We start from the raw sequence: 13,457 nt of genomic DNA on the forward strand, positions 1-13,457 counted from the left end.
CCGTGTTTCAGTCGCTCGCGTCGGTGGAAATTTTAGGGTACTCACTACTCACCTATGTCCTATGCTCAGCTGAAATCGCCATGCAATTGTGAAATCTTTGTAAAAAGTCCCTCAGCAGACTTTATGTTGTGACTATTTTGTTAACTGTGTTTCAGTCGGTGTACAGCCAGGATGACCCGGTGTGAACTGTGTTTCAGTCGCTGTACAGCCAGGATGACCCGGTGTGGACTGTGTTTCAGTCGCTGTACAGCCAGGATGACCCGGTGTGAACTGTGTTTCAGTCGCTGTACAGCCAGGATGACCCGATGTGGACGGACCTGCGCCGACCGCAGCACCTCCTCCAGGCCATTCACTGGATCATTTCCCGGTTCAGCGAGCGGCCGGACTCGGTGGCCGCCAGAGACAGGTACGGTAACCCCCGGCCGGACTCTGGCCGCCAGAGAAAGGTACGATAACCTCCCGGCCGGACTCCGTGGCACGTACGGACCGCTCCCAACACCAGAGACGATACAAACGGACCGCTCCCAACACCAGAGACGGTACCTACATACGGACCGCTCCGAACACCAGAGACGGTAGCTACATACGGACCGCTCCCAACACCAGAGACAGGTGCAGACCGCTCCCGGTCGGAGCACAAACGCCCAGGCCACACTAATCAGGCGTGAAATTATGTTATTTTTATCGGTTTCTGTTTCCATCAGAGTGCTGCTGGGCTCGGTAATCGTTTCCGTCAGACTCTGTCTGTATCGCTTATTTGTGCCGCGTGAATACCATCCCGCCACTGTGTGTCTGGAGCGCAGGTGGCGCCCGGCGGCCCGGCTGAATGTCTCCCCCCGCAGCCGTAATCGCTGTGCGATAGGCGCCCCGTGGCTATCGCGTTTCCGTCCGGTGTTCCTGCCGTACCTGGATGACTATGCAGTTTTTAGGAGCCGCGAGGGATTTTAGGAAGCACTCACTCTGGCTTAGAGTGATAGATGGGTGGGTACTGATGTAAGCTTACTGGTAAGTGTTTTCCTTGTTTCTTCGCTTATTTATATATTTTAGCACACGCTATAGACGATCCGTCACTGGTAGCTCGGTGGCTGATGGGCTCAGGCCTACCGAGCTCCGGTTCTATTCAGTCTGACGCTCTTGCGGGGTGCGGACTGCGGAGTACCTTCTCTTTACTCAGCATTTGCCAATGTTGTTCCGCAATCCATTGACGGAATCCGCTTCCACCATCTACCACGTGTGAAAGGTAGATTGCTGCAAGCCTTCATGCCGGGACTAACGTTACTCAGTACTCGATATACAGTGTTCGTTTCATGTTTTGTGACGGTGTAGTTATGGTCCAGTCAATAGCACGTGCAGCTGTGTATTTACGGCACATGTAGCTATGTATTTACGAGACACATATAACATGAATCCAGCATCCATCAATAATCGTGTCTCCGCATTCCGCACATCCGATTCACAGCCTCCCAGCTGTCTGCAGAGTTGAATTCAACTGGAACGTTAAATAATGCATAATTAAATACTACAGTTATTCCCCTGCAAAGTGCGAACACCAATGACTGTGTGTCATAACGACCTCAGCTACGGCTGTTGTCGCCAAATTTTTACCAAGCAATGCCGCTGGTCCCGACTCAAATCACGTCGATGGTCACTGCCCCACTGGCTTGGAGCGGGCGAATGGTCACTGCCCCCGGAGGGGCCATACGGTCACTTTGGGTACCGAGCCAGGTCCGCTCGGTTCGGACAGGGGACGCCGCGACACGGACGTTGCCGCGACACTGAGCCCGTCAGCTCCCGGAGTACCCCGCGCCTGTGTCCGTCAGTCATCCGCTGCTGAATCCGCTGACGGAGTGCCAGGCGCAGCGTCCGTCACTCTCTCCCCAACCCCCGGATGGCGGTCACCGATTGTCCAACAGTCTGACGGTGGTCCCTGTTCGCGGAACACCGTGGGTATCGGAGGGGTGCTGCTCCGTCACTGTTTGCGGAACACCCTGGGTATCGGCTGCTCCGTCACTGTTTCTGGAAGACCCTGACGGCGGTCACTCCGTCCAGTTTCATGGTGACAGTGAGCTGCGAGTCGGTGAAGTGGCGCACCACCTCTGGCTGCTTGCCGTCGCCGGAGCGGCGCTCCAGCAGCGTGTCGCCCTCCTTGGTCACCACCGTGGTGGCCGTCTTGCCGGTGAGGGTCTTGACCTCGCGCGGCACGCCGATGTCGAACTCCATCTCGTTGGAGCGGACCTTGTTGTCCTGCTTCAGCTTCCAGTGGTCGCCGCTGACGCTGACGGTGATGGTGGACGTGCCGGACGTCGCCGCCTTGCGCATCAGCATGTTGAGGCCCATGGCCTTCAGGAACTCGTCAAAGTTCTCTGAGGAGACCAGCTTGTAGACGCCGTTGTAGTCGGGCATGGCGGCGGTGCGTCGGGTAGCGAGTGGCGGTGAGGAGCGGCGATCGGTGGCACGACTGAGACTGCGGGCCGCGCCGGCCGGCGCCCACCTTTATCGCCGCGCGCCGGCCGCTGTTGTGTGTGGAGGGAGGATGGGGGGGGAGGGCGCGCTATCGGCGCACCGGCCAAACTGCGGCGGCGGAGCGTTTAGCAGGCGTGTGCTGACTGGCCGGAACGCGGACCGGGCCGACCGCGCCCCCGCGGCGGCCGCCATTGGCCGTCTGATCACACGGGCACTATCAGCCGAGCAGAGAGACGGTGCTGTTTTTGTTTGTCTACCGCGCCATCGCCGTTATCAACTCTGTGGGCAGTGCGGGATGGTCGGCTCCAATTGGCAGTCGCTCGGTCACGCTGACTGTCGCCCTCCCCTCTCTCCCTCCCTTCCCGGCTAGCCACTCGCGGTGAGTGATCAGTCCTGAAGCTGTTCAATGTGGTGGTCACTGTTCAGCTGCTCTACTGCTGACCCCGACCAAAGCGCTCGGCTCATCAATCAGAATCGGGAAGGGAGAGATGAGGGCAGGGTACGGGGACCCGCAGTTGCTTCTGTACAGCGACCCTGAGTAAATTGTCCCAGCACCCTCACAGGGAACAACGATAAGCTGTCAGAGGGCACGCACAGAAAACCTCAGCTGCTCTTATACAGGGACCGGTAGTCGATATCAATGTTATCGGCTATTACTGGACAGGACAAACGGCTAGAGTTGGGGTTCGTGTACAGTAGCAACTGCGGGTCCCCGTACCTACAACTAAAGGTTACAGAAATCGACGCACTGAAAATTTGTGCTTTTAGTGAAATGAATTTTATCATAATTTTACCTAATCCAATTTTCAAGCAAGCCCTTTTACTGTGTTGTTTTCGTCGATTATTTCAGGCACACCGGGAGCTAGCGGCATGCGAATTTGTCACCAAATATCCGCTCCGTAAGCCTCTCTGGCTAAGATTCGTAGTGCTTACCAAGAGAAGTACCCGGAAACGTTTTCCTACGATATTGTCTTTAAACAGTCTGAAAAAGATGGATCACGAAAATACACGTGCTGCATGGTATTCATTCATCAAACTTGTAAGACGGGGCACTGCTAGTGCCAGTACCGATTCGCAAAAGTGGTTGTTTGATTACTGACATGTCTGTGTGACCTGACGCCGATGACGTGGGCGCCACATCCGGTGCCCGACCGCCGGCCGCCTGTGACTGTCTGCCATTCCACTGACTGACTGCCGGCCGCCTCTGACCGTCTCCCCGCCTCCGCTCGGCAGGCGCGCCTTCATCAGCACGTGCCAGGACCAGCTGGCCAGCTACCTGACGGATCTGCGCGCCAGCTCGGACCCGGACGCCGGCCTGCTGGCCGCCCGGCTCAAGGACACCAAGGCGGCGCTGGAGCGGCTGCGCCAGGCGCCGGCCGCTGCCGACTCGAGCGGCCTGGGCGCGCTGGGCCTGGGCCTGGGCAGGTCCCCGGCGCGCCGGTGATGGCGCGGCGCGGCCCGCCGGGGACAGCGCCGCAGCTCTGCGGGATCCGGAGCTTCCTGGCCGCGGCTCGCGTCAGACGGGCAGACCGTGGTACGGCGGCACACCGCCAGCCAGCGGACAGACGAGTCAGGTGGAGAATCCCGCTGTGGGGTGTGGTAGATGTCAGCCATTCAGCCATGTGTCGATTTGGGCTGACCGTTTCGACCGTGACCTGCTCCGCGGAGTGGGTAAAGAGGAGAGTCCTTTGGAGGGGGTCCTCCTGTATCACTGTGGGCGAAATGCTGCTGCTTGTGTCCCATTAATGCGAAGGTCTCGGCTTGTGGAGAAAATAAACCAATGTTTACCTTTCGCCAGTGTGTGCAGTGCCTACCTGTTTCGCCAGTAGTCGGTCGCCTGGGCCGCGGATCGTTCGACGCCGTTCCAGAACAGGTGGCCGTCCCATCCGAACAAGACACTAGTGAAGGTATCACCCGACGCTGCTGCTGCAGTGTCGTAGTGACACGCTTTCTGGTGTTCCTGGGTTCTTAGGTCCACTAAATGCTAGGGTGAATGTAAAAGAACACGCACACACACACAGTATTCCAGCTTCCGAACCCTTTTACTTTTCCCCCTATCTGCTTGTATTGCAAATAGTATCCGACGTGCATAGGTACTGCTTGGGTACTGCATAGACCTTGACCTCAATTCATGCCTCATGTTGTTGAAGTCAGCCGTCATCAAACGAGCACCCGTTTTCCGTAATCGGTGTGAATAGGTTTCCAGAATGGTTGAATAGCGAGCTCCTGTCACGACAGTTCCAGACTCGTTTGCCAAACTGGGAACACTGGTATCAGAGGAGCACCAGCGCCAGCTTACGACCACGTCTGTGTCAACGACTCCTCTGTGGTTCTGAAGAACGGAACAAAAGGGCTGTATTTACGGCAAGTTCCGCTAATGTCACAGACATGCGAGAGGCTACATACATGTCTGCTTACAAAGCCGTGTCTGACAAAGACGAAGCTGGAGAGAAAGGAATGAAAGGATGCTGTGGCCTGAGGGCTACACCCTTTGGCGCCGTGGTCCGGGCGGCTGAGCTCTGCCGTGAAAGGTGGATCCGCGCTTGATTTCCGCCCAGTGTGGCATGACATCGATCAGAATTCAGATGCGCCGGCCGGGGAAACCCACGGCGATTCACACGACCGAGTCATGCTGCGTCTCCGACCGGCGACTGACGAGTGACGACTATCGAACCTCGGTCGAGCCAGTCATGCACATTCTGAGGTAAATATGCACGTGTATTTTCGGACACCAGTATCGCGTGTCAGCATTTAGGCGTGCCGAACAGTTAGCCCACAACTTCTGCTTCTACCACCACACATACACTAGCTGTGTTTTGGACCCCATATTTGTCAGTATTTTGACTTGTGAAACGACACTTCCAAGATGGCCGGAGCCGACGCTTCACTGTGGAAAACTCGTCACCAGGCCGTGGGAATGTGTATTAAAAAGAACAGCACAAGTTTGAAGTGGCTCCGGCGCGGCGCCTGTCCCGGCGGACAGCCCGCCCGGGCGCCGACGCTGCGGCGGCCACCCCACCCCACACACACACACCCGCTCCCAGCCCTCTCAGCGAGGAGCGTACCACAGGCCGTTTGAGAGCTCGCCCGCCGGCGGCGGACGCTGGTGCGGTGCTGGTGACGGGCGGCCGGCGCCCCCCCCCCCCGGCACACCACACCGCCCAATCACCACATCGCGCCGGCAATCTAGGATTGGTTAGAAAATCGATACACCAGACACCCCGCTAACAAAATTGACTGTACGTTCACATTAGGACCGGGGATTTTAGAGTGCTGTGATCGTGCGGTGCACTGATGGTCGCCCCAGTTTCCACCGCCCGGCGCGGCGGAGGAACCCACGCCCTCACTCCACCTCCCCGGCGCCAGGGTGGCCAGTGAGGCGCACACGCACACACACAGAACTCCCTCACCCAACGGGGTAACGAAAACGCGCCTCTGACCGGACACACACAGGCACACAAACACCAGCGCACATGGCGGGCGACAGGCAGGCAGTGGACACACTGAGGAGGCGGCCGCCGCTCCCACTGACAGGTCCGCGGCAGGTGTGGGCCGCCCGCAGACAGTCCTCGGCGGATCCCCGAGCGGTCCACAGGCCGGTGCGGGCCGCGCCTCCGCACCGCGCTCCGGCACTGACTCGGCCGGCCGGCGAGCGACTCTGACTCGGCCGGCCGGCGAGTGAGTCTCTCCACGACTCTGACTCCTCCGGCCGGCGAGCGAGTCTCTGAGCGACTCGGCCCGGCGGCGGCGGCGGCGGCGTCTACAGGGACGCCACGACGGCCTCCATCCGCTGGACGGCCTCCTCCTTCTTGCGGTTGAGCTGCGCCTCCTGCTCGACGAACGGCGGCTTGGCCAGTTTGCCGGCCAGCAGGCGCTCGGCGATGGTGGCGTGCTGCGTCAGGTGCTCGCGCAGCGTCCTGAGAACACGGACGGACGGCGCGGCGTCAGAGCAGCGACGTGCATACAGCACGGTGAAGGAGCATACATTATATATAATTGCGGCATGGTAAGTTATACCCGCAGCAAAATGACGACAAAGAACCAGGAACCGAGCCCCTCCCCCGCAACCTACAGGGCCACGCACAGAGGCTGTCAGGTGGTAAATATGAATATCTATGCTAGTATCGGACACAACAAATATTAACCATGCAAACATCTCGCGTCTGATCTCGCAGACCGCTTCAACGCGTGGCGTCCCCATTAAGTCGCTGTTTGCCCAACCGCATTATGAGCCTGAGTGCGTGTGCCAGCGCCGGTACCCGCACTGACAGCTGCGGCACCTCAGACCGGTCCGGTGCGGCCCACTGCCGTCCGGTCCGGTCCGGCCCACCGCCGTCCGGTCCGGTCCGGGCCTACTGCCGTCCGGTCCGGCCCGGCCTACTGCCGTCCGGCCCGGCCCGGCCGCCGCACCACTCACTTGTCCTGCCGCTGCAGCTCGGCGATCCGCTCGGCGGTCTCTGCCGCCCCGTCGGCGCGGATCTGCTCCTGCAGGCCGGCGATGGCAGCCGCCTCCGACTTCAGACCGGCGCTTAGCGTCTTCACAATCGCCTGTCGACACACGGACGGATTAGAGCCGGGCGAGCGGCCGGAGCCGCCACAGCCCACAGACACCGGCCCGACCTCGCCTACCCGTCCGTGTAACTCACACAGTGGTGCTAGGTGACTGAACCAAGAGAAGCCGGAAGGTAAACCGTTCGCATTCTCAAAAAAACTAGACGAAATTTTATGTATATCTCGCTAAAAAGTTCCGTAGCTACATAACAATTCGTAGCCACTAACCACTGATCATACATTGCTCTAATAAGGCCTTGAAAACTTCTTAAGGGTATCAGAAAAAAAAACATGTTTCACGTAGGAATCATGTCCTACTACCGCCGGGGCTGGCCACAGTTACCTGGAGTGCGCCGGTGTCCTTGCTGGTCTTGGCCTTGGCGATGCTGTCCTCCATGTTCTGGTAGAGGCCGCAGCGCGTGTCGTGGTGCGCGCGCACCTTGTCACACAGACTGGCCACCTTCTCACGGACGGCCGAGCCCTCCTCCTGCGCGGCACAAACAGGCAACGGTCACACGAGCACCGGCGGCCCCCGGCCAACGGTCACACGAGCACCGGCGGCACGCGGCACAAACAGACAACGGTCACACGAGCACCGGCGGCTCGGGGCCAACGGCGGGCGGGCACAGCTAGGACGGTACGGGCCGCGGCAAACGGCGGACGGCGGGCACAGGGACGGTGCAGCTTGGGGCGAACGGCCCGCGGGGCAACGTAACCAGACACTCTGGAAAACTCTGTCCATACTTACTTTCTTTAGATACAATGAGCCAATGGATAACACAGTCACTGGGTGAGCCGAAAACGGCACCTGGCCGCGGACTCTCCGGCTCTCCCGGGATGTCACGCGGTCTCCGGCGCGTCTTAGGAAACATCCGTCAGCCTGGTGAGGATTCTAAGCCGTACACTACACCCCACCACTGACGCAGCTGGGGCCAGCGACAACTCTGAGCGGTCGGCGCCGGCCGCACGTCTAGCTACCGCCCGCTGGGACGGGACGCACAGCGCGCGGAGGAGCGTACCTGGCTGATGGAGAAGTCGAGCCGACTGAGTACGGGGTACTTACACAGCGCGCGGAGGAGCGTACCTGGCTGATGGAGAAGTCGAGCCAACTGAGTGCGGGGTGCCCAGCGCGCGGAGAAGCGTACCTGGCTGATGGAGAAGTCGGCTCACAGCGCGCGGAGGAGCGTACCTGGCTGATGGAGAAGTCGAGACGCACGTAGATGATGACGAGCAGGAAGAGCAGCAGGAAGGCGACCACCACCATGAGCGGCTCGCGCACCGTCATCCAGACGGGGAAGCGGTAGCCGATGCGGAACTCCTGGATGTGGTTCTCCACCAGGTTGGTCTTGGTGACGCTGATGACGGGCCGGCCGGTGATGTCCAGGTAGGTCAGCAGCAGAGAGTCCTAAGCAGCGGTCAGACACAGTTATATCAGCCCCGGAGACGTCAGCGACACACGGTCACCCACACCAGAACGTACCGTGCTGCAGTCTCAGTCACCACACAGTGCTCTTCGTTCAGTCATGGATAGCGAACAGAGCGCCAGATACCGATACAGTGTCTCACGGTGGTTGGCAACGGATAGAGGTAAAGACACGACACCGGTAATCGGAAATAAAGAGCAGGCATTGATAAATCGACCCATTATGTGAGCAGACAGGTCGAGGCAGCGATGTCAGCGGGACGGTAGGGCAGCGGACCACAGTCCGGCGCCCCGGCCCCACCACACAGCTACAGCGCTCACCGGCCGGCGTGTGACGGGGTAGGGCGTCTGCAGCTGCACGTCCGAGGCGCCCTCGGGCAGCACCACAGACACCTGCAGCTCGTCCACCACCATGTCGTCCAACACGTGGTCCAGCAGGCGCATACTCAGCACGTAGTTCTCGCCTAACCACGGACGGATGGGACAGACGTCAGCAGACGGATACACCCGCACAGAGACGATACAGAACCTCAGAGCGGACATAGAGGACGAGGCCACGGACGAGGGGAAAACGAGCGCCAGGTCCGCCCGCAGCAGGAACTTCGCATGGAATTATTCGCCGCATATCGCACAAAACAGAACAATTATACGGTGAACGACGTGAAGGCTACTAAAATTACCACTGCATTCAAAACATTAAACCGGAAAAATAATAGCCACGAAAAATGTCGTGCATCACTTATAAACAGCTGAAAAACATGACTTAGAGATGACAATAATTTTCCGCAAGAGCCAAGGAAGTGAATTTCATGAAATACCAGCAAAATTAAATACATTAGATCATAACTTGCCAGCACTAACGAAGCACAGTAATTGCTAAAAACTCTACCGTCGCCTCTGCCCGTGAGCGGTGGCCAGTCGGGAGCTCACCGCTGCGGAACAGGTACTCGTAGACGGGTACCGTGTATCCGATCACGTAGTGGGTGCGCCAGCCGCCGAACAGCGGGAAGCGCGGCCGCAGCTCCAGCTCCACCTCGTCAGGCAGCACGCGCATCCGCGACGTGCTGATGTTGCCGATCTCGTCCCGGTAGTAGACGCCCTGGGCGGCGGCCGGCAGCGACGTCTGCCGCACACAGCTCAGCGGTTAGAGGTCCGGGGTGGAAAGCGGCAGACCATACCAGACACTTCGGGCAATGGCTTAGTGAGAACCGGACCGTGACGGAAAAGGCAGACCACATCAGACACTTCGGGCCAGAGCTCAGTGATTAGAGGGTAACAGACTGCATTAGAGCAGCTGACGCTCCGGACAGACCATACCATACAGTTCGGACCAGAGTTCAGTGAAAAACGGTTCCCGGACGAACCGGACACACGGTCAGTAGTCCGTCCCGCCTCCCAGGCCTACCGCCACGCCCACCTTGAACTGCTGCACGCTGGAGACGCCGCTGTTGTGCTCGCGCTGGTAGTCGAAGCGCGAGAAGGAGCCGCGCAGCTTGGCGCCCACGTGACGCACGTCGACCGTCTCCTCGACGGAGATGTAGCCCCAGTGGGAGACCTCGATGTGCCGGGTCAGCCGCGTCACCGCCAGGAACGGCGAGTTGTTCTCGGCGTGTACCACCAGCTCGCTCTGTCGGCGCCGCAGACCGACGGTCAGTCAGTCACTGACAGACGCACCAGCAATGTGACCCGGCCCGCGCCATCTGGACACTGACGACAGCTGAGAGCGCCGTACCCGCCCCGCGGTCACTGCCGACAGACAGCGCTGCCCGGACACTGACGGCAGAGAGCGCTGCCCGGCCACTACCGACAGACAGCGCTGCCCGGCCACTACCGACAGACAGCGCTGTCCGGACACTACCGACAGACAGCGCTGCCCGGACACTGACGGCAGAGCGCCGTATCCGCCCCGCGGCGCCCCACCCGGCCAACAGTGACAGACAGCACCCCGCGGCCACTACCAACAGGCGGCGCCCCCTTCATACACTACCGGCAGGCGGCGCCGCCCGGACACTGCCGACAGACAGCGCTGCCCGGACACTGCCGACAGACGGCACCGCGGTACCCGGCCACTGCCGACGGACGGCACCGGCCGCGGCCGTGCACTCACCCGTGAGTACTCTGGTACGTTCTCGTACGGCCCCAGGGTGATGGTGGTGTCTGTGAGCTGGCTGGGCTTCAGCTTGGTGTAGCTCTCCACGTTGGCAGAGGCCAGCAGCACCTTGGTGGTCTGCTGCTGCACCGGGTACGGCGTGAACACGTAGTGGTTGCCCACGAAGCGGACCAGCTGTTTGTCAGCCTGGCTGATCTCTGCCGGGAACGGCTCCAGGCCATGGCTGTACACCTTCTCCACCTCAACCTGCAAAATAGAGTGATGGCACAAGGTGAGAAAATGTCTGACTGGACAGGGTAAAACAGACCAATCACAAAATCAGATATATGAGTCACAAACCAGAATTGCTGGGCAACCTAAGACAGGATTGGATTTTGCATTAGGATTTTAGCATTGGAAAACAAACAAAGCAAAAACACTGGGATACCTGAGCATATTGGCCTCAGATGTGTAACTTTGAGACATGAGCCAAATTTTATTATTCATGCAAAAAGGATAAAGCAGCATTGCTGAAGTTAAGATATATGACTCATCTATTTATTGCCAAATAGTTATTCCACTTTTCAAGCAAATATGTGTTGACAATCTTCATTAACTCAGAAACACATCAGCTAGCATCATCATTCAACATGCTAAAAAAATGTTATAAAAAAGAAAGACAGTTACTCAATGAGACTCCATCAGAAGAGCCGCTGTGGGATTTTAATGCATCTGAATTTGAGTTAACACTATACCTTGACTGTTTGCCCCTGAGCCAGGGGCTTGGGCAGTGTGGCAGAGAAATGCTTCACACCTGGCTTGCTGGAGATTTCAATAGGCTTCACATCCAATGCCTCATTGCCAACCTGCAATATAAGGTGATGTGCCTCTAGTTAGTCAATGCTTAATTGTATATACTCTTATACAGTCTAAAATGATTCATAGTTTTGTATCTCCTTCAATAACAAATAAATTCATTTACAACCTGTCACTTGACACATTCCATTAAAATATCTAAGGATAAAAAATCTAAGGATTCTACTTTGAATGGAGTTAAATTGTATTGTATTTAAGTATGCTACTTATTTTAATGATAGGCAAACATACTGAAAACATTTAGAACAACACCATGCATATATTACAAACACTTTTACACATTCATTTGCAGGGGAAAAACTTTCTAATCTACACATTGTTTCCTCTTCTTCCCACCTCTCCCAGCCAAAAGTGGTCAGCAAGGATATTGTTTTGTATGGTAAGGCCCCTTAATTAGGGGGAGACAATGCCTGGTCTGGGCCGGCACCTCATCCTTCACTGGGGATAAGCCCATCACATGGATCAGCTAGCCACCCTGCAAACAGTCATCCCACCACACATGGGCCTGCTCTTAAGGAGCTGCTCATGTCAGACAAGGGGGATGATCACACCTAGATCACAGGGCAATGGGCATGAGGCATAGGTAGGTACATAAGGATTTGACTGCCCTGATTAAAAATGGAAATGATGGAACAGCAGATGCCAGAAAATCTGAAAAGTGAGTTCTAAGTATCTTGAAGTAGCATGCTCTTCAGATATATCATTGAGAACCAGCTGAACCATTGTGCTTATGAGTCACACGCAGTTCACACTTGACCGTCAGTCTGTCGGTGTCGGGCCCGTCACCGTCGACCTGACGGCCTGCAGCCCGTCAAACGAAAGTTGAGATTTGGTAGCTCCCATTGGCTGCCATATATTGTGACAGAAACGGCGCACCATTTTCGAGATTGACGCAGATGGGGGAAGGGGATGGGGAGGCCGAGAGGTTAAAAAATTATTTGAATTACAGAAATAAAATACCACGCATTTACATTTTTATGTCAAATATTGCTGCAATTTTATTTAAATGAAAGACACATAGGTTCGCTGATTTAAATCAGGGATCGAATCTCAAGATATCGTGCCGTAATAAACACTTTCATCTCAAAAAATGGATGGAAATTGGTATAAATACTCTTAAAAATGCATATAAGCTTAATGCTGCATGAGAACGTTCCTTTTCCTCTTCCTCCAACACGCAGATATTCAAACCGACGGGCCCGTCACCGTCAAAAGTTGAACATTGCTGAACTTTCCAAAGCGACGGCCGTCAGGTCCGGCGCCGGCGCAGTCAGCTGTTGCCGACCGTCAAACGCTGCCGGTTCACACATGCCCGTCGACCTGACGGCCGTCGCTCCGTCAGATTCGGCCGTTTTGACGGTGTCGGGCCCGTCACCGGCAGACCTTACGGGCAAGTGTGAACTGCGTTTCAGACCTGCTCAACAAATGCATTCCATGAATTGCCAATTGCCCACTCACCTTGGCAGCAATGAATGACAGGTCACCCTTCCACTCTGGATCAGATGAGAATAGGATTGATGATATCGGTTTTGCATCACTGTTTTCATAAGTAATGATTGCATTGACTTTTATGAGCTGAGAAGATATGTCAATTGTTCTTTCCGCTTTTTTGATAACTACAGATCCACTTCCGGAGACAAGCGATACTCCGATAAGGATTGCAAAGACTTGTACCACTTTTGAAACGTGTTTTAACATTATGTTAAATTCTTCGACCAGAAAACTACGCAAAAACCAATTAATCCGTAAAGAAAAAGAACTAATCGAAATATATATTTCACGCCTGCAACATGCCGCCTCGGCAGTGAGAGCGGTCGCCGGTCGGTTCTTGTGCGCAATATTTGTCTATCGCAATTCCAAGTGCCTACGAGGCAATCTAGTATATGTATTGTAGCGATATCCTCAAGAATATACTCATTCTAGGAAGTTAAGCAAAAAAATTATTAAAATCTTTAATTAAAAAATAAATAATAATCAAATAATGAGTCTAGGAGTTACAACATTCTCCGCTGCTTTCAAAAAAATTTCTACCATAATTTCTTCCAATCAGATTTC

The 13,457-nt window shown here is 56.1% G+C and overlaps 3 protein-coding genes across 5 annotated transcripts in view; 1 reads left to right on the forward strand and 2 right to left on the reverse strand.

Moving 5' to 3' along the window:
* Window positions 1-4,257, forward strand: part of LOC122385725 (nuclear pore complex protein Nup155-like) — a 30,986-nt gene extending 26,729 nt beyond the window's left edge. For 2 of the 3 annotated variants that reach the window (XM_043374183.1, XM_043374181.1), the window contains exons 4-5: window positions 282-406; window positions 3,697-4,256. In XM_043374183.1, coding sequence (XP_043230118.1) covers window positions 282-406; window positions 3,697-3,907 — 336 coding nt within the window. In that variant the 3' untranslated portion in view covers window positions 3,908-4,256. Of the gene's footprint in view, window positions 1-281; window positions 407-3,696 lie in introns of all 3 variants that reach the window. The other variant, XM_043374182.1, reaches the window with a different exon arrangement.
* LOC122385726 (fatty acid-binding protein-like) lies at window positions 1,342-2,475 on the reverse strand. Its single transcript, XM_043374184.1, has one exon. The coding sequence runs from the start codon at window positions 2,401-2,403 to the stop codon at window positions 2,008-2,010; it is 396 nt and encodes a 131-aa protein (XP_043230119.1). The 5' UTR covers window positions 2,404-2,475; the 3' UTR covers window positions 1,342-2,007.
* A 1,109-nt stretch (window positions 4,258-5,366) lies between the features above and the next one.
* On the reverse strand, window positions 5,367-13,260 carry LOC122385728 (dolichyl-diphosphooligosaccharide--protein glycosyltransferase subunit 1-like). The gene is made up of 10 exons (XM_043374185.1): window positions 12,861-13,260; window positions 11,282-11,392; window positions 10,545-10,793; window positions 9,855-10,064; window positions 9,368-9,560; window positions 8,759-8,901; window positions 8,204-8,419; window positions 7,358-7,501; window positions 6,881-7,011; window positions 5,367-6,380 (listed from the first exon to the last, which is right to left on the reverse strand). Exons 1-10 carry the CDS (start codon window positions 13,098-13,100, stop codon window positions 6,224-6,226), a joined length of 1,794 nt encoding a protein of 597 aa, XP_043230120.1. The 5' UTR covers window positions 13,101-13,260; the 3' UTR covers window positions 5,367-6,223.
* Between the last annotated feature and the right edge of the window lie 197 nt (window positions 13,261-13,457).

The sequence above is a fragment of the Amphibalanus amphitrite genome, unplaced genomic scaffold (assembly GCF_019059575.1).
Source record: "Amphibalanus amphitrite isolate SeventyFive unplaced genomic scaffold, NRLGWU_Aamphi_draft 000228F_arrow, whole genome shotgun sequence".
In the NCBI taxonomy this organism is placed as follows: Eukaryota; Metazoa; Arthropoda; class Thecostraca; order Balanomorpha; family Balanidae; genus Amphibalanus; species Amphibalanus amphitrite.

Coding starts and splice junctions, on each gene's coding strand:
- LOC122385726 (XM_043374184.1), bottom strand. CDS start 2,403: ATGCCCGACTACAACGGCGTCTACAAGCTGGTCTCCTCAGAGAACTTT.
- LOC122385728 (XM_043374185.1), bottom strand. CDS start 13,100: ATGTTAAAACACGTTTCAAAAGTGGTACAAGTCTTTGCAATCCTTATC. Junction 10,794..11,281: donor CTCAGGGGCAAACAGTCAAG/GTATAGTGTTAA, acceptor TCTATTTTGCAG/GTTGAGGTGGAGAAGGTGTA. Junction 8,420..8,758: donor ACCCCGTCACACGCCGGCCG/GTGAGCGCTGTA, acceptor ACCGCTGCTTAG/GACTCTCTGCTGCTGACCTA.